The following is a 20284-nucleotide window of genomic DNA, read 5'->3' on the forward strand; positions in this document are numbered from 1 at the left end:
AGCTCAATGTCATGATCATGGCTCACTGCAGCCTCGACTTCACAGATTCAGGTGAGTCTCCCACCTCAGCCTCCTGAGTAGCTGGGACTACAGGTGGGTACCACCACACCTGCGTAATTTTTGTATTTTTTGCAGGGACAGTCTTTCGTTATGTTTCTCAGGCAGTCAGTAACTCCTGGGCTAAAGTGATCCAGGCCACTTCGGCCTCCCAAAGTGCTGGGATTACAAGGTGAGCCACTGTGCCTGGCTGATTCCTTACTTTTTATCTTTCATATAAGTAATATAGGTTTTCGCTTTGTGGTTTTCCTAAGGCTTATATAAAACATCTTACACTGATTACACTATTTTAACTGGATAACAACTTATCTTTGATCACATTAAAAAACTAATCTTTTACTGCCCCCTCCCACATGTTGTTCTCGATATCACTATTTACATCTTTTTGTATTATATAGTCCTTAAATTATTGCAGTGATGATATTGCTATTATTATTTTTAATAATTTTATCTTTTAACTTTTATACTAAAGATATAGGTGATTTACACACCACCATGACAATATTAGGGCATTTTGAATTCTATTGTGTTCTCACTTTCACTAGTTTTTTTATACTTTCATATGTTTTCATGTTACTAATTAGTGTCCTTTTCCTTTAGCTTGAATAATTCCCTTTAGCGTTTTTTTGTAACATGGGTCTGGTGATGGTAAACTCCCTCAGCTTTTGTTTGTCTGGGAAAGCCATTATGTCTTCTTTGTTTCTGAAGGACAGTTTTCCAGTTAAAGTATTCTTGTTTGGCAAAGATTTTCACCTTCAGCACTTTAAATATATCATCCCACTCTTTCCTGGCCTGTAATTAGAACTCCTTTATCTGTTACTTGCTTCTTTTCTCTTGCTCTCAAAATTCTCTTTAATTTTTGACAGTTTGATTATAATATATATTGGTGTCATCTTGTTTCAATTGAATCTGGGGAGACCTTTGGCCTTCCCATACTTGGATATTTAAAAAACCAAAGCCATTTTTTTTTTTTTTTTTTTTGATATGGAGTTTTGCTTTTGTCACCCAGGCCAGAGTGCAATGGCATGATCTTAGCTCACTGCAACCTCCACCTCCCAGGTTCAAGCAATTCTCCTGCCTCAGCCTCCAGAGTAGCTGGGATTACAGGTATGTGCCACCATGCCTGGCTAATTTTTGTATTTTTAGTAGAGACAGGGTTTTACCACATTGGCCAGGCTGGTCTCAAACTCCTGACCGCAGGTGATCTGCCCACATCAGCCTCCCAAAGTGCTGGGATTACAGGCATGAGCCACTGCGCCCAGCCCAATTATTTTTAATAACTGAAGAAGTTTGAAATCAAGGACAACACAAAGCAAAGGCATAGTTGTTTTGTTTCAATGATGATTAACTTCCATGAGGTACTCTCTATGAAAATATGAAACATTTTCTCACATGAAAAGTGAAAATCATATAACATGTTGAACGATACAGTTGAATATGAGAGCAAGAAGGTGTACTCTGGACAACTAAAAAGCAGGTTCCCATTGGGAGGGCTTTCCTGGCCTGGATGAGTGATCTGACCTAGATACGTGACCTGGGGGTGTCAGGAGGCTGCAGATTGGACTTACAGATGGACCTCTGCAGTAGAGCAAACTATCACATGCAACACTCAGTGGGAGTGTGTGGTTCCTGAGAAGGTTAGGTCTGTATAAAGGATGTATATCTTTAGGATGTTTCTAGAAAACTGGAGAGAAAGATTTACTAAAATAAACCCAGGTTCTTAATTTTGGTTTAAGCACAGATTTCTATAGTTTTTCAGGTGCCTTATGAGTTTTTGCAGATATACCCACAGACACTTAAATGAACTAAACAAGGAACAACAAACAGGACACTTGCTACACATGCTGGGGACCTTCACTTTAGGAATATGTAGAAAACAATTTGGCATTTTCAAGTGGATAAAAAGCTGTTCATATCTCCCACCACAATTGACTGACTGTTCTAAGCTTAAATAAACAATTATACAAATAATGACAATGGAGTCATACAAAACTATTTAATTAATGTATATTCAATTATAAATCCAAAGAGGGGAATTTTAATGGTTCAGATAACTCCAGTTTGCCCACCCATCCACTAGCAAGCACATACCTTACATAGGGAAGAAAGTAGGAGACTAGAGCCTGCTGATCCCTCAACAAGTCTTAGGTCTTGCCTGCTGCTCTCATTATGAGCAGCTCTTCGTTCTGAGGGTAATTCCTGAGTTTAAGACACACCTTAGTCTTACAATATACTGCTTCAACACAAGCTATCTTTTCATCTGGTACTCAGCTGGAGAAGCCACCCTAAGAAGTAAGTGTACCCTTGAATTTTACCTTGGGCTCTTTCTCTGCAATCTCATGCCTTGGCCTGCCTCATCACAATGAGCCGTGACCCACACTGTACAGTTTATAAAAAGTGATCTTAGCTGTTGCTTCTATCCTCTGTTCATTGTGTATTTTCACTGTAGAAAGTTCCTCAATGCCTACATATTTCTGGGCCTTGTGGAATTCTCTGGAGTACTCTTGAGGTATGTCTCACGGCAGGCCAGCTGCAAGAGAGTGGGTAGGGAATGTGAGCCTTGTGGAAGTTATGCCCCCATTGCCTAGCCAGCACAGTGCCTGGTCAGACTAAGTACTTGGCAAGCATTACTTTTTAAATGGATGAATGAATACATTGCTTTCATTCAAAGAGGTTAATGATGACATATTCTTAACACATGAATAATTCTTTAGTGCTTAAATTACCAATAAATGCAAAGAGAATCTGAAAACAAAGATTTTTCTAATTTTTCTGTGCACATTTATGTAACACAGACCTCATCTACATTTCTTACTCCTGATGGAAGCAAGTAAGCCAGTTTAACAAAAATAAACACTGACATGCAATTAAATTTTTGGATAATCTGCACATCCTTGGAAGCTTCATTTACCTTTCCCTTTTTACTCATTACCTTTTCTTATGCATCTAACACTGGCATCCATCTCAGCTACCATCAGCATTTTGGATTTTTCTTACTGATATGAACATTTTTATGCAGTTGTTTTTAGAATTTCAAGAGTCAAGAGTGACCTAAGTAATTACTAGGCTTTTGACCCCTAGTTTGTATTTTTTTGCATAATTTAGAGATTCCAAGTCATTGAATTTTGTTTGCTAGTATTTTTTTGTTTGCTTCATTAAATCAATTATGCCTCTTGTAAAAAGTAAATTTTGTTTTCCTCAGAGCCCTGGAAATCAACAGGTATACCCACATCACAGCCACTTATTTCTTTGTTGCTGAAAGAACCCTAAGAGACAATAATAATTATTCTCATAACAAATTTTCAATAATAATAATGTAACAACAGTAATTACATGTTTATCTTTTTCAATAATAATAATTACACAATAATAATAATAATAATGTAGACCTTATAACAGTAATAAATATACATATTTAGATGCACAATTGGGAATACCCTTCAGTTTTATTACAGTTCTACAAATTACCTATATCTAAATGGATAAAGATAAATTCTAAATAAATTTCATAATGATGAGCTCAAAAAGTAAACCCTTTTTATGCTTTGATTTTAAGTGGAAAGTAAAATGGCCAAAAAAAAGGTGGGAAGATGAGGAGAGAGGAGGAGGAGCTGGAAGAGAGGAAGAGAGGAAGGAAGAGGTAGAGGAAGGAAGAGAGAAGAAGGGGAGTCATTTATTCCTGAAGATAATAATGATGGTGAAAATTTATAGCAATGGCAGCAAACACGTGGAGCCCTGTCCTAAGTACTTCACATCTGTTGATTTGCATATCTTTCACCACAATCCCATGAGGTAGAGAGGATTATTACTCCCATTTTACAGATCAGGAAGCTGAGTCAGGAAGTTGGGATCACTGTTTGTACTCTCTAGCCTCACCAAGTTAGGAAGCATTAACAAGAAAAAAAAGTTTACTATTTCCAAACTTTAAACTTACTAAAATTAGCAAAGATTTTTTTTCTTACCTGAGCTGGGCCTTACTATTTCTAGGGCTTGCAGAGCTCATCTGTATTTCTTTGTCTTGCATTTCTCTCAGGATCCTTTCAGCAAGCAAGAGGTACATGGCTGTGGTTTGGGTACACTTGTTGGTTTCTAGAGCTCTGAGGAAAATGAGGTTTGCTTTGTACAAGAAGCAAAATGTTCCAAAGACTGTTTTAATTCCGTCTGGAATTAGAGTATGCCAGTGCCACGGAGGAAGCAGTTTTTTGTCTTTCTCTTCTCCCACACCCTAAGGTGAGCTACTTGCCGTTGGCAGGCATCATTCTTTCCTTTGCCATGGCTCATGTCAGGACAGCCAAAATACCGGCCACAGGAATTCCTAGCCAGGATACCGGAAATGACTTTATCAGAATCTGGGCTGCCTTAGATTGGAATCAATGGCTCACAAAACCATGGAAACTCAGAATGACAGAACAATAGAACCTGGGAGCAGAGTGTACAGGGAGTTAACAATGTAATTTCTTGAAGTTGAAAAGACATCCTTGGCCGAGCTCAGTGGCACAAGCCTGTAATCCCAGCACTTTGGGAGGCGGAGGCGGGTGGATCACTTGAGGTCAGGAGTTCAAGCTCAGCCTGGTCAACATGGTGAAACCCCGTCTCTACCAAAATACAAAAATTAACCGGGTGTGGTGGCGTGTGCCTACGGTCCCAGCTACCCGGGAGGCTGAGGCAAGAGAATCGCTGGAACCTGGGAGGCAGAGTCTGCAGTGAGCCAAGCTCGCACCACTGCACTCCAGCCTGGGCAACAGAGTGAGACTCTGTCTCAAACAAACAAAGACATCCTTTCTGATAATGAAGAATATTTTCCTTCTTATATACCTTCGTTTAGAAATGTGGAGGGGTGTGTTTCCACATAAAGAATAAACCTGTTTATGTTTGTTGGTTGCTGATTATTAGTCCTGGTGAATTTTCCCTCTTCATTGCTAGTAAGTTTTCCCCAATGAAGTCTATTTTAGCCAGTGTAAGTAGAGCAATAACATCTTTCTTTTGAATAGTGTTTGAATAATGTATATGTATTTTCATCCTTTTTCTTTCAAGATTTCTGTATCCTAATATTTAAAATCTGTATCTGCTATAAGCATATAGTTCTTAAAATTTCACTCTACTAATCTTTGCCTTTTACATAATATTTAGTCTATTAACATTTAATGAAATTTTGATATATTTGAGTTTATATGTAACATCTTCCAAATTATTGTCCATTTCTCCTGCCTGTTTTAGTTCTTTTTCTAATATACTTCTGAATTGGCTGAATATTCTTTAATATTCTATTTTTCCTTTTCCTTTCTCTTAGCTTGTGAGTTATGCATTCCTCCTCCACTAATCCTTTTGTGCTTGTATATGTGTTTGTATTCTGTTATGAGGTTTCTGGATCTTATTTCTTGCACTGCAAAATGGGGACCATAACACCAACCCCATACCTTGTTGTGAATATTAAATATGAATGAGAATGTCCTTTGTAAATTCCAAACTGATGCATTTATGTATTATGAAGAGTTATAATTGTTCATTTAAAATTCTTAGTTATGCAGATGTTTAAAAAATTATGACCTCATATATTTACATCTATCAGGAGCCTTGAAATTGGGATTTACTGTCCCTTGCATGAGAATGCTTTCTGTTTCTCCTCTTCCAATCACCCTAACTCTTGATCCCAACATTAGAATTTCTTCTTGGAAGGCATGGCTGGAGAGCTGCAACCTCCTCTTTTTCTGGATTACTCCAAATTTCTTTCCCATCCTAATATAGCCACTCTTTTCACAGACAATTGTGTCACTGAAATCTTTCTGGACTAGACACACAATCAAGGATATCTGATGTGATAATATTCTTCTCCTCCAAATATTTTTACCCAAATTAGTATCCTGGGGTAGGTTGGCAAGAGGAGAAGGAACAATGGCATGGTGCCCTTTTGAAAATGTGGCTCACCTTTTCACAAACTCATCTTCTCTCTCCTTAATGTCCAGCATGTCCCTTGAATGTCCAATTGGTCTATTCCAGTGTTATGCACTGAATAGTGTCACCCCAAATTTATATGTTAAAATTCTGACGCCAATATCTCATAATGTGACTGCATTTGGAGATTGGGTCTTTAAAAAGGTAATTAAGGTTGAAAGAGGTCACTAAGATGGGCCCTAATCAAACATGCCCTGTGTTCTTATAAGAAGAGGAGATGAGGACAAATATGCTCAGAAGAAAAACCACATGAAGACATAGAAGATGGCCAACTACAAGCCAAGGACAGGGGTGCAAGAAAAAAATCAACCTTGCCAGTAACTTGATTTTGGATATCTATCCTCCAGACTGTGTTTAAGCTACCGAGTCTGTGGTACTTTGTTATGGAAGCCCTAGCAAACTAATACATCCAGTGTGACTGGGCAGCCCATTGCCCTTGCCTCTGGTGATATGGGCTCTTGACTTGGATATTACTTACTGGATGTTGTTGCCTACATTTCTAGGTCCCCTCCACTCTTAGCCCTATGGGACTCCTCTTTGCAGCAGTCTATTAAAGTTCTACAATCTCAGACATTGAACATAGACTTCCTTTCAATGAGCCAAAACTTACCATTTTCAGAGAAACGTTGGCTTTCCTTCCCTTCATATCTCTGATTTGGAACCGATTCTGATCCAGTCTCCTGAAACCCAACACTGTGTTCTCTTTTATGAGATGTAACTCTCTGCTGCCAGTCTCCCATTCTCTTATTTCAATTTTCTTCCTTTTCTAGGGTGTGACCACTCTGTTTTGTTTTCTCCCTCCTGTCAGTATCTCCTGTCTATCGCAATAGCTTAGTCAAGCTGGTCTCTCCCCCAGATGACTTCATTTATTCCTAGATCTGTGAATATTTCACCTTACTCATTCATCAGTGTTCTATACCCTGGGGACTGCAGAAATGGAAAGAAGTGGGGTTATTACTTTTTGTCTTGTGTTTAGTCTACTCCTAAGTTTATTTTAATGTTCGTTGTTAAGAAAGGTTTACTAATAGATGTTCAATGTGTATTGAGATTATAAGACTGGTTTTCCTTTCTCTTTATACTAATTTGTGTATTAATTTAAAAACCTAAGAGTACTTAAAAAAGAAATCAACAGAAACATTAAACTCACTTAAGAGGAAAGGAAATAATCAAGACCACCATTTCCCAAGGAAATAATCTTGCAACATTAATCACCTCCATTTCCTTGTCTCCACTTCTCATCTGATTGCCAAATCAAGTCTTATTCCTCTTCTCGATATACTTACAATGCCTTATTTCAGTCACTTATTACATCATACCAATTTACTGCAAAACACTTTCCTTGGGTTAGACTTTCTGTCATCTCACCTCTATTCAGTGGAATTCATGCATGTTGCCAGAATGATCCTTCAAAATCAGAGATCTGGCCATTTCACAACCCAATTAAAAAATCTCATTGGCCTCCAATTATCTTCTTAGCTCCTGTCTTGTATTCAGTCTTATCTGTAATCTCCATCCAACCTTTTAACCATCCTGATATTTCATTCCTTTCTTTCAAAGGACTTACCCTACCCCTACCAAATAATCTGCAGCCTCTCCCTTCTACTTTTTCTTATATTTTATTAACATCTTTCAGACATATCCACCTGATCAAATATTATGCATTCTTTGGTGCCACCTCAAACACCCCCTGCTTCATGATGCCTTATCCCATCTTGGCAATTGGATGTGATCTGACTTTCTATGTCCCAGCAGTTCTTTATCTGAAATCCAATTATAACATGCTATTTTGGATTATACTTATTCTTTATCTGATCTCTCTCTTTTCCGCAATCCCAATAAATAAAACAGCATTGGAAAGCAGGGTCATTTTTCATCAATGTATTCTTTAAAAATTTTTTTATTATTATACTTTATGTTCTAGAGTACATGTGCACAACATGCAGGTTTGTTACATATGTATACGTGTGCCATGTTGGTGTGCTGCACCCATTAACTCGTCATTTACATTAGGTATATCTCCTAATGCTATCCCTCCCCCTTCTCCCCTCCCCACAACAGGCCCTGGTGTGTGATGTTCCCTTTCCTGTGTCCAAGTGTTCTCACTGTTCAATTCCCACCTATGAGTGAACATGCAGTTTGGTTTCTGTTCTTGCGATAGTTTGCTGAGAATGATGGTTTCCAGCTGCATCCATGTCCCTATAAAGGACACGAACTCATCCTTTTTTATGGCTATATAGTATTCCATGGTGTATATGTGCTACCTTTTCTTAATCCAGTCTGTCATTGTTGGACATTTGGGTTGGTTCCAAGTCTTTGCTATTGTGAATAGTGCTGCAGTAAACATACGTGTGCATGTGTCTTTATAGCAGCATGATTTATAATCCCCAGTAATGGGATGGCTGGGTCAAATGGTATTTCTAGTTCTAGATCCTTGAGAAATCGCCACACTGCCTTCCACAATGGTTGAACTAGTTTACAGTCCCACCAACAGTGTAAAAGTGTTCCTGTTTCTCCACATCCTCTCCAGCACCTATTGTTTCCTGACTTTTTAACGATCGCCATTGTAACTGGTGTGAGATGGTATCTCATTGTGGTTTTGATTTGCATTTCTCTGATAGCTAGTGATGATGAGCATTTTTTCATGTGTCTGTTGGCTGCATGAATGTCTTCTTTTGAGAAGTGTCTTTTCATATCCTTTGCCCACTTTTTGATGGGGTTGTTTGTTTTTTGCTTGTAAATTTGTTTGTGTTCTTTGTAGGTTCTGGATATTAGCCCTTTGTCAGATGAGTAGATTGCAAAACTTTTCTCCCATTCTGTAGGTTGCCTGTTCACTCTGATGGTAGTTTCTTTTGCTGTGCAGAGCTCTTTAGTTTAATTAGATCCCATTTGTCAATTTTGGCTTTTGTTGCCATTGCTTTTGGTGTTTTAGACATGAAGTCCTTGCCCAATGCCTATGTCCTGAATGGTATTGCCTAGGTTTTCTTCTAGGGTTTTTATGGTTTTAAGTCTAACATTTAAGTCTCTAATCCATCTTGAATTAATTTTTGTATAAGGTGTAAGGAAGGGATCCGGTTTCAGCTTTCTACTTATGGCTGGCTAGTTTTCCCAGCACCATTTATTAAATAGGGAATCCTTTTCCTATTTCTTGTTTTTGTCAGGTTTATCAAAGATCAGACGGTTGTAGATGTGTGGTATTATTTCTGAGGGCTCTGTTCTGTTCCATTGGCCTATATCTCTGTTTTGGTACCAGTACCATGCTGTTTTGGTTACTGTAGCCTTGTACCGTAGTTTGAAGTCAGGTAGCATGATGCCTCCAGCTTTGTCCTTTTGGCTTAGGACTGTCTTGGCAATGCAGGCTCTTTTTTGTTTCCATATGAACTTTAAAGTAGTTTTTTCCAATTCTGTGAAGAAAGTCATTGGTAGCTTAATGGGGATGACATTGAATCTATAAATTACCTTGGGTAGTATGGTCATTTTCACGATATTGATTCTTCCTATCCATGAGCATGGAATGTTCTTCCATTTGTTTGTGTCCTCTTTTATTTCATTAAGCAGTGGTTTGTAGTTCTCCTTGAAGAGGTCCTTCACATCCCTTGTAAGTTGGATTCCTAGGTATTTTATTCTCTTTGAAGGAATTGTGAATGGGAGTTCACTCATGATTTGGCTCTGTTTGTCTGTTATTGGTGTATAAGAATGCTAGTGACTTTTGCACATTGATTTTGTATACTGAGACTTTGCTGAAGTTGCTTTTCAGCTTAAGGAGATTTTGGGCTGAGATGATGGAGTTTTCTAAATATACAATCATGTCATCTACAAACAGGGACAATTTGACTTCTTCTTTTCCTAATTGAATACCCTTTATTTCTTTCTCCTGCCTGATTGCCCTGGCCAGAACCTCAAACACTATGTTGAATAGGAGTGGTGAGAGAGGGCATCCCTGTCTTGTGCCAGTTTTCAAGGGGAATGCTTCCAGTTTTGCCCATTCAGTATGATATTGGCTGTGGGTTTGTCATAAATAGCTCTTATTATTTTGAGATATGTTCCATCAATGCCGAATTTATTGAGAGTTTTTAGCATTAAGGGCTGTTGAATTTTGTCAAAGGCCTTTTCTGCATCTATTGAGATAAGCATGTGGTTTTTGTCTTTGGTTCTGTTTATATGCTGGATTATGTTTATTGATTTACATATGTTGAACCAGCCTTGCATCCCAGGGATGAAGCCCACTTGATCATGGTGGATAAGCTTTTTGATGTGCTGCTGGATTCGGTTTACCAGTATTTTATTGAGTATATTTGCATCGATGTTCATCAGGGATATTGGTCTAAAATTCTCTTTTTTTGTTATGTCTCTGCCAGGCTTTGGTATCAGGATGATGTTGGCCTCATAAAATGAGTTAGGGAGGAGTCCCTCTTATTCTATTGATTGGAATAATTTCAGAAGGAATGGTACCAGCTCCTCCTTGTACCTCTTGTAGAATTCGGCTATGAATCCGTCTGGTCCTTGACTTTTTTTGGTTGGTAGGCTATTAATTATTGCCTCAATTTCAGAGCCTGTTATTGGTCTATTCAGGGACTCAACTTCTTCCTGGTTTAGTCTTGGGAGAGTGTATGTGTCCAGGAATTTATCCATTTCTTCTAGGTTTTCTAGTTTATTTGCATAGAGGTGTTTATAGTATTCTCTAACGGTAGTTTGTATTTCTGTGGGGTTGGTGGTGATATCCCCTTTATCATTTTTTATTGCATCTATTTGATTCTTCTCTCTTTTCTTCTTTATTAGTCTTGCTAGTGGTGTATCAATTTTGTTGATCTTTTCAAAAAACCAGCTCCTGGATTCATTGATTTTTTGAAGGGTTTTTTGTGTCTCTGTCTCCTTCAGTTCTGCTCTGATCTTAGTTATTTTTTGCCTTCTGCTAGCTTTTGAATGTGTTTACTCTTGTTTCTCTAGTTCTTTTAATTGTGATGTTAGGGTGTCAATTTTAGATCTTTCCTGCTTTCTCTTGTGGGCATTTAGTGCTATAAATTTCCCTCTACACACTGCTTTAAATGTGTCCCAGAGATTCTGGTATGTTGTATCTTTGTTCTCATTTGTTTCAAAGAACATCTTTATTTCTGCCTTCATTTCCTTATGTACCCAGTAGTCATTCAAGAGCAGGTTGTTCAGTTTCCATGTAGTTGAGTGATTTTGAGTGAGTTTCTTAATCCTGAGTTCTAGTTTGATTGCACTGTGGCCTGAGAGACAGTTTGCTATAATTTCTGTTCTTCTACATTTGCTGAGGAGTCCTTTACTTCCAATTATGTGGTCAATTTTGGAATAAGTGCGATGTGGTGCTGAGAAGAATGTATATTCTGTTGATTTGGGGTGGAGAGTTCTGTAGATGTCTATTAGGTCCACTTGGTGCAGAGTTGTGTTCAATTCCTGGGTATCTTTGTTAACTTTCTGTCTCGTTGATCTGTCTAATGTTGACAGTGGGGTGTTAAAGTCTCCCATTATTATTGTGTGGGAGTCTAAGTCTCTTTGTAAGTCTCTAAGGACTTGCTTTATGGATCTGGGTGCTCCTGTATTGGATGCATATATATTTAGGATAGTTAGCTCTTCTTGTTGAATTGATCCCTTTACCATTATGTAATGGCCTTTTTTGTCTCTTTTGATCTTTGTTAGTTTAAAGTCTGTTTTATCAGAGACTAGCATTGCAACCCCTGCCCTTTTTTGTTTTCCATTTGCTTAATAGATCTTCCTCCATCCCTTTATTTTGAGCTTATGTGTGTCTCTGCACATGAGATGGGTCTCCTGAATACAGCAAACTGATAGGTCTTGACTCTATCCAATTGGCCAGTCTGTGTCTTTTAATTGGAGCATTTAGCCCATTTACATTTAAGGTTAATATTGTTATGTGTGCACTTGATCCTGTCATTATGATGTTAACTGGTTATTTTGCTCATTAGTTGATGCAGTTTCTTCCTAGCATCGATGGTCTTTACATTTTGGCATGTTTTTGCAGTGGCTGGTACCGGTTGTTCCTTTCCATGTTTAGTACTTCCTTCAGGAGCTCTTGTAGGGCAGGCCTGGTGGTGACAAAATCTCTCAGCATTTGCTTGTCTGTAAAGGATTTTATTTCTCCTTCACTTATGAAACTTAGTTGGGCTGGATATGAAATTCTGGGTTGAAAATTCTTTTCTTTAAGAATGTTGAATATTGGTCCCCACTCTCTTCTGGTTTGTAGAGTTTCTGCTGAGAGATCTGCTGTTAGTCTGACGGGCTTCCCTTTGTGGGTAACCCGACCTTTCTCTCTGGCTGCCCTTAACATTTTTTCCTTCATTTCAACTTTGGTGAATCTGACAATTATGTGTCTTGGAGTTGCTCTTCTCGAGGAGTCTCTTTGTAGCGTTCTCTGTATTTCCTGAATTTGAATGTTGGCCCGGCTTACTAGGTTGGGGAAGTTCTCCTGGATAATATCCTGCAGAGTGTTTTCCAACTTGATTCCATTTTCCCCGTCACTTTCAAGTACACCAATCAGATGTAGATTTGGTCTTTTCACATAGTCCCATATTTCTTGGAGGCTTTGTTCATTTCTTTTTACTCTTTTTTCTCTAAACTTGTCTTCTCACTTCATTTCATTCATTTGATCTTCAATCACTGATACTCTTTCTTCCAGCTGATGAGTCAGTTACTGAAGCTTGTGCATTTGTCACGTAGTTCTCGTGTCATGGTTTTCACCTCTATCAGGTTGTTTAAGGACTTTTCTACATTGGTTATTCTAGTTATCCATTTGTCAAATATTTTTTCAAGGCTTTTAGTTTATTTGCACTGGGTTCATAACTCCTCCTCTAGCTCGGAGAAGTTTGATTGTCTGAAGTCTTCTTCTCTCAACTCATCAAAGTCATTCTCCGTCCAGCTTTGTTCCATTGCTGGCAAGGAGCTGCATTCCTTTGGAGGGGGAGAGGCACTCTAATTTTCAGAATTTCCAGCTTTTCTGCACTGCTTTTTCCCCATCTTTGTGGTTTTATCTACCTTTGGTCTTTGATGATGGTGACGTACAGATGGGATTTTGGTGTGGATGTCCTTTCTGTTTGTTATTTTTCCTTCTAACAGTCAGGACCCTCAGCTGCAGGTCCGCTGGAGTTTGCTTGAGGTCAACTCCAGACCCTGTTTGCCGGGGTATCAGCAGCAGAGGCTGCAGAAGAGTGATATTGCTGAACAGCAAATGTTGCTGTCTGATTGTTCCTCTGGAAGCTTTGTCTTAGGGGTATACCCGGCCATGTGAGGTGTGAGGTGTCAATCTGCCCCTAGTGGGGAATGTCTCCCAGTTAGGCTACTTGGGGGTCAGGGACCCACTTGAGCAGACAGTCTGTCCATTCTCAGATCTCAAACTCCATGCTGGGAGAACCACTACTCTCTTCAAAGCTGTCAGACAGGGACATTTACATCTGCAGAGGTTTCTGCTGCCTTTGTTTGGCTATGCCCTGTCCCCAGACGTGGAGTCTACAGAGGCAGGCAGGCCTCCTTGTGCTGCAGTGGGTTCTACCCAATTCGAGCTTCCCGGCTGCTTTGTTTACCTACTTAAGCCTCAGCAATGGTGGGCACCCCTACCCCAGCCTCGCTACTGCCTTGCAGTTAGATCTCAGACTGCTGTGCTAGCAATGAGGGAGGCTCCGTGGGCGTGGGACCCTCCGAGCCAGGTGCGGGATATAATCTCCTGTTGTGCTGTTTGCTAAGACCCTTGGTGAAGCGCAATATTAGGGTGGGAGTGACCCAATTTTCCAGGTGTTGTGTGTCACGGTTTCCCTTGGCTAGGAAAGGGAATTCCCTTCCCCTTTGTGCTTCCTAGGTGAGGTGATGCCTCGCCTTGCTTCGGCTCTCGCTTGTTGGGCTGCACCCACTGTCCTGCACCCACTGTCCAATACGCCCCAGTGAGATGAACCTGGTACCTCAGTTGGAAATGCAGAAATCACCTGTCTTCTGTGTTGCTCACACTGGGAGTTGGAGGCTGGAGCTGTTCCTATTTGGCCATCTTGGCGCCACCTCCCAATGTATTCTTTAAAGCACTCATGATAATGTTTTGCATTTTTCAAGTGTTTGTGTGATATTGAGTCCAGGTGACAGTTTAGTATGGCATATAGCAACTAGATAAAGTTTTTCTCTAGTAATTCCATGAAAGAAAAGCTTATTAAATGTCTTCTATATGCCAGATATATGAAGGCAGGGGAAGATGATACATATTAAAGATTCAAGAAATGTTTGTTGAATTAATAAACCATATAAATGAAGCACTATAATAGGTCTTTGTTGGATTAAGGATAATAATTCACAAGTGAACTAGACTTAATTCCTGCCTCAAGGTACATACACCATGGTGGGGAGACAGGTGTTTACACATGCCAAATGGGAGGGAGGAGGGGAAATGATGGAGATGAAAAATTGTGATTAAATGTGTGTATCTTAAGGATGGTATAATGTGCCATCAAGATTCCCAGGTCAGTGTCTGTCATCAAAGTCTGAGGGAGCCCCTCTGAAGGACAAACTTGCTGAGGATTGGAGTATATGTAATATTTATAAGATAATAATTAGGTACTTTAAAATATTTATCAACAAAAAGTATACATTATAACCATTATGATATGTTAATTACATATCATGAGTGAGTGAGTCAGTTGTGACATCACTGCATTGTCTATTACATTCTGACCTACAAAAGTCAGTACCTTGCTTATTGTGTTTCTGGGATATCACTGACTGCTCCTTCACTCCACAGATGATCACAGCATTAACATATGTAGCCCACTATCACAATCCAATCCTCAAAGAGTGTCATAGTTTTAAAGAGGATAATTATCCAATAATCCATCTAGAATGCATCTACTGTCTGCATGGTAACAAGGATTAGTTACCAGAAGAACAGTTTCCTACTGTCAGAGATAAAGAGATTCAGATTAGATCTCACCAGGACCAAAAGGAACCGAGGTTTTTACCACCCTACAATTACACCCTAGGACTGAACATTGCAGAGAAAGGAAAACAACTCTTCACTAAGATTCATCTTGGAACAGAGAAGCCAAAGGAAGCCCATACATTTGAGTTGATACCTTGGGCTTCTGCCGGATTTAGGGCAGAAATTCTGAGGTTGGAAAACATTGACTTCTTACTTGACCTTAAACCTAGGTTTTCCTACAGGACACACCATTTCTTGTGGCTTCCCCTCAAAATGGACACTGGTATTGTGTGTGTCTTCCATGTACCAGAAAGAAGGGGAGAGAAAGGTCTGCATTCTCCTCTCTCCATCAACTCTTTCCAGGATAGGCATCTTCCAGCCTCATGAAAAACACTCTTCCTGCCCCAGCTCATGCAACCTAGCTCTGTATCTTAGGTTTCATTTTGTCAGCCATCTACCAACCTTCCAATGATATCATCACATTACTGGGCGAGTTTGTCAACTAGCCCAGTAGGCCCAACATCACCCAAGGAAAATCAAATGCCAGTGTTGGAAAGAAGGATGGTTTGGCACTTAAAGGCTTAGCTCTTGAGTCAGAGAGATCTGTCTTCAAATCTGGTTGCTCTAATTCCTATCTTCATGACTTTGGGTAAATTATGCCATGTATTTGAATCTCTATTTGTTCATTTGTAAAAGGGGATAATATTCTATGGACATTAAGAAGCCAAAATTAAATAATGAATGTTCATCTCTTTCCACAGTACCTGGCAGCAGTGTCAGTACTCAATAATGTTAGATATTATTAATGCTACTAGCATGACTAATATTGATGTTGAAAGCTTTTCTGAAACCATGTCATTCTTCTCAATATCAATGATCTTTGTCTCAACTCACCTTCAGCAGCCCACTCTCAGGCCAACCCTTCAAGGTATTGTTTTTTCCTCATCCAGCAGATGGCCTAATTTTTCTTCATGAAGCAGATACAGGTATCCAGGCAAGAAATCCATCAACTTCCTGACTTCCAACATACAAAATTATCTGTGTGCAAATCTCATCATTTTATTTTGCCCTCCAGTCCCAAAATTATCCATAGGTAATCATATTTTATCCTATATTGTTATGGACCTTATTTTATATACAAATCTATTTTTTCTCCTACATCATCAGCCTCGAATAGAACATTTCCATTGAACTTGCAAAATTTGCAACACTGTTATTCGTTAAAACGGGCACCTTTTTGAGCTCCCTTCTTTTAGATACTTCCTTTTTACTCTTCTTCAGAAGCAAGCTTCTTTAAGCAGTGGTCTAAAACTTCTTTCTGCAACTTTACTTCATATTCACTAGTCATTTCATTGTATTATAGTCGCATGCTCTGTTCTTTGCCAATTTCACAGATGTCTCTCTTTCTAAAGCACATATGAAATTCTGTTTTCTAAATTTGATAAGCACAAACCCTAAATTAGTACACCTCTAAGAAAGATCTCTCAGTGTGGTCACTTCTTCATTTTATTATCATTCTATTCCATGTCTCTACTGTTTTGTTTTTCTTTTCCCACTATTTCTTCTCAACTCCCCCATAAATTCTTCTTTCTTTCTTCATCTGCCCCTGAAAGGTTACCATTTTTTTTTTTTTTTTTTTTTTTTTTTTTAAATTTATTTATTATTATTATACTTTAAGTTGTAGGGTACATGTGCATAACGTGCAGTTTTGTTACATATGTATACTTGTGCCATGTTGCTGTGCTGCACCCATCAACTCGTCATTTACATCAGGTATAACTCCCAATGCAATCCCTCCCCCCTCCCCCCTCCCCATGATAGGCCCCCGGTGTGTGATGTCCCCTTCCTGAGTCCGAGTGATCTCATTGTTCAGTTCCCACCTATGAGTGAGAACATGCGGTGTTTGGTTTTCTGTTCTTGTGATAGTTTGCTAAGAATGATGGATTCCAGCTGCATCCAAGTCCCTACAAAGGACTCAAACTCATCCTTTTTTATGGCTGCATAGTATTCCATGGTGTATATGTGCCACATTTTCTTAATCCAACCTGTCACTGATGGACATTTGGGTTGATTCCAAGTCTTTGCTATTGTGAATAGTGCTGCAATAAACATACGTGTGCATGTGTCTTTATAGCAGCATAATTTATAATCCTTTGGGTATATACCCAGTAATGGGATGGCTGGGTCATATGGTACATCTAGTTCTAGATCCTTGAGGAATCGCCATACTGTTTTCCATAATGGTTGAACTAGCTTACAATCCCACCAACAGTGTAAAAGTGTTCCTATTTCTCCACATCCTCTCCAGCACCTGTTGTTTCCTGACTTTTTAATGATTGCCATTCTAACTGGTGTGAGATGGTATCTCATTGTGGTTTTGATTTGCATTTCTCTGATGGCCAGTGATGATGAGCATTTTTTCATGTGTCTGTTGGCTGTATGAATGTCTTCTTTTGAGAAATGTCTGTTCATGTCCTTTGCCCACTTTGTGATGGGGTTGTTTGTTTTTTTCTTGTAAATTTGTTTGAGTTCTTTGTAGGTTCTGGATATTAGCCCTTTGTCAGATGAGTAGATTGCAAAAATTTTCTCCCATTCTGTAGGTTGCCTGTTCACTCTGATGGTAGTGTCTTTTGCTGTGCAGAAGCTCTTTAGTTTAATGAGATCCCATTTGTCAATTTTGGCTTTTGCTGCCGTTGCTTTTGGTGTTTTAGACATGAAATCTTTGCCCATGCCTATGTCCTGAATGGTACTACCTAGGTTTTCCTCTAGGATTTTTATGGTATTAGGTCTAACATTTAAGTCTCTAATCCATCTTGAATTAATTTTCGTATAAGGAGTAAGGAAAGGATCCAGTTTCAGCTTTCTACTTATGGCTAGCCAATTTTCCCAGCACCATTTATTAAATAGGGAATCCTTTCCCCATTTCTTGTTTCTCTCAGGTTTGTCAAAGATCAAATGGCTGTAGATGTGTGGTATTATTTCTGAGGACTCTGTTCTGTTCCATTGGTCTATATCTCTGTTTTGGTACCAGTACCATGCTGTTTTGGTTACTGTAGCCTTGTAGTATAGTTTGAAGTCAGGTAGCGTGATGCCTCCAGCTTTGTTCTTTTGACTTAGGATTGTCTTGGAGATGCGGGCTCTTTTTTGGTTCCATATGAACTTTAAAGCAGTTTTTTCCAATTCTGTGAAGAAACTCATTGGTAGCTTGATGGGGATGGCATTGAATCTATAAATTACCTTGGGCAGTATGGCCATTTTCACGATATTGATTCTTCCTATCCATGAGCATGGTATGTTCTTCCATTTGTTTGTGTCCTCTTTGATTTCACTGAGCAGTGGTTTGTAGTTCTCCTTGAAGAGGTCCTTTACATCCCTTGTAAGTTGGATTCCTAGGTATTTGATTCTCTTTGAAGCAATTGTGAATGGAAGTTCATTCCTGATTTGGCTCTCTGTTTGTCTGTTCCTGGTGTATAAGAATGCTTGTGATTTTTGCACATTAATTTTGTATCCTGAGACTTTGCTGAAGTTGCTTATCAGCTTAAGGAGATTTTGGGCTGAGACAATGGGGTTTTCTAAATATACAATCATGTCATCTGCAAACAGGGACAGTTTGACTTCTTCTTTTCCTAACTGAATACCCTTGATTTCTTTCTCTTGCCTGATTGCCCTAGCCAGAACTTCCAACACTATGTTGAATAGGAGTGGTGAGAGAGGGCATCCCTGTCTTGTGCCAGTTTTCAAAGGGAATTTTTCCAGTTTTTGCCCATTCAGTATGATATTGGCTGTGGGTTTGTCATAAATAGCTCTTATTATTTTGATGTACGTTCCATCAATACCAAGGTTACCATTTTCTAAGATCTTATTTTTAGCCTTCTTCTTCTCCCTGCCGATGGGCAGCAGTAGTGCCAGATGGAAAGTGAGGCTGGTGTGTTCATTCCTTACATCCCTCTTTGCAAGATCTAATTTCCCATGTCCTTCCTGGTCTAGGGATGTAGCTGTTCTCCGGTGTCGCTAGCCCCAGGATGCTTCTTGCATTTCTTAGTTTAGCAGGGCCAGTCAACTTTAGATAAATTATACTGCTGTTGAAAACCTTTCTATAATCTCAGTGACAGTCAATAGACTTAATTTCTTACCTCTTTTACATACCTAGAGTAGGTCAGCTCAAAAACTCAGGCTGATGAATATCTAAGAAATTTCTTGGGGAGAGAATAAAATAGAAGGTGGCAGATCAGATGGCAACTCTTAAATCTCCTCAAAAGCAGCACATATCACTTCCACCACAATCCATTGGCTGAAGTAAGACATATGATCAGGTCTGAAATGTATGATATAAAAAGTCTAATTGTCCCTCAGTGAGGAGGCTGGTGTGGCAGACAGATTCTAAAATAGTTCCCAATTATTCTATCCTTTGATATTCACCCCTTGTACAATCTCCTTGAATGTGGAGAGGAACTGTGGCCTGCTTCTAACCAACAGACTATAGCAAAGGTGATAGGGTGTCACTCTGTGACTACATAAGATAAGATTATATCCTGTGTCTTACTAGGCCTTCCTCTTCCTTGCTAATTTTGATGACATATTCTATTATGCTGAGAGCTACACTATGGAAAATAAGTGCCACATGGCAAGGAACTGAGGGTGGCTTCAACTCATAGACAACAAGGAAAAAGCTCTCAAGAAAATGAATTCTGCCAATAACATGAGTGAGCTTGGAAGCAGATCGTTTTCCACTTGAACATTCAGATGAGACCACATCCCTGGCTGGGAACTTCATCATAGCCCATGAGAGACATTGAATCAAAAGACTCAGCCCAATTGTACCTGGGCTTCTCATCCACATAATCTGTAAGATAATAAACATGTATTTTATTAAGTCTCTAGTTTGTGGTAGTTTTTATGCAGCAATAGTTAATAACCCATATTTGAGGATTCTGGTAGGAAAGAGTATGAAATTTTTTAAAAATAATTCAAGCTGCACGGTCCACTTTTCTGGATATTTGCAAATATTCACTTCTTTCCTTTAGCATGCAAAACATCCCCACCCCCTCCTTAAGGGATGTATCCAAAATTTCCATCATCTTGGCCTAAGACTCAAAGTCCAGAATGCCATCATTATTTGTACATAAGTTTCACATTACTTAGAGACCTGCGACTAAAAATCACAAGTTATCTGCCTCCACTCCCAACATTCAATGAACAGAGACAGGCTAACCAGAACAAACATGCCATTTTGAAAGAGAAAAAAATGAGAGCTGGTGGTAATCTCTTACACTGATGATACTCCTAAACAACTCCTTCTGGTATTCCCCTCATTTAGTCCCCGCCTCTTGAATCTGACCCTGCCCTGTG

The 20284-nt window shown here is 39.2% G+C and overlaps 2 protein-coding genes across 2 annotated transcripts in view; one reads left to right on the forward strand and one right to left on the reverse strand.

Moving 5' to 3' along the window:
* Positions 1-20284, forward strand: part of RPS14 (ribosomal protein S14) — a 520685-nt gene that overhangs the window by 98218 nt on the left and 402183 nt on the right. The gene's annotated exons all lie outside the window — the stretch shown is intronic.
* Positions 2495-20284, reverse strand: part of IRGM (immunity related GTPase M) — a 31318-nt gene continuing 13528 nt past the window's right edge. Inside the window, 1 exon segment of the mRNA XM_050792963.1 lies at positions 2495-2587. Within this exon segment, the coding sequence (XP_050648920.1) occupies positions 2522-2587 (66 nt within the window). The 3' untranslated portion in view covers positions 2495-2521.

Source organism: Macaca thibetana, chromosome 6 (genome assembly GCF_024542745.1).
Source record: "Macaca thibetana thibetana isolate TM-01 chromosome 6, ASM2454274v1, whole genome shotgun sequence".
In the NCBI taxonomy this organism is placed as follows: Eukaryota; Metazoa; Chordata; class Mammalia; order Primates; family Cercopithecidae; genus Macaca; species Macaca thibetana.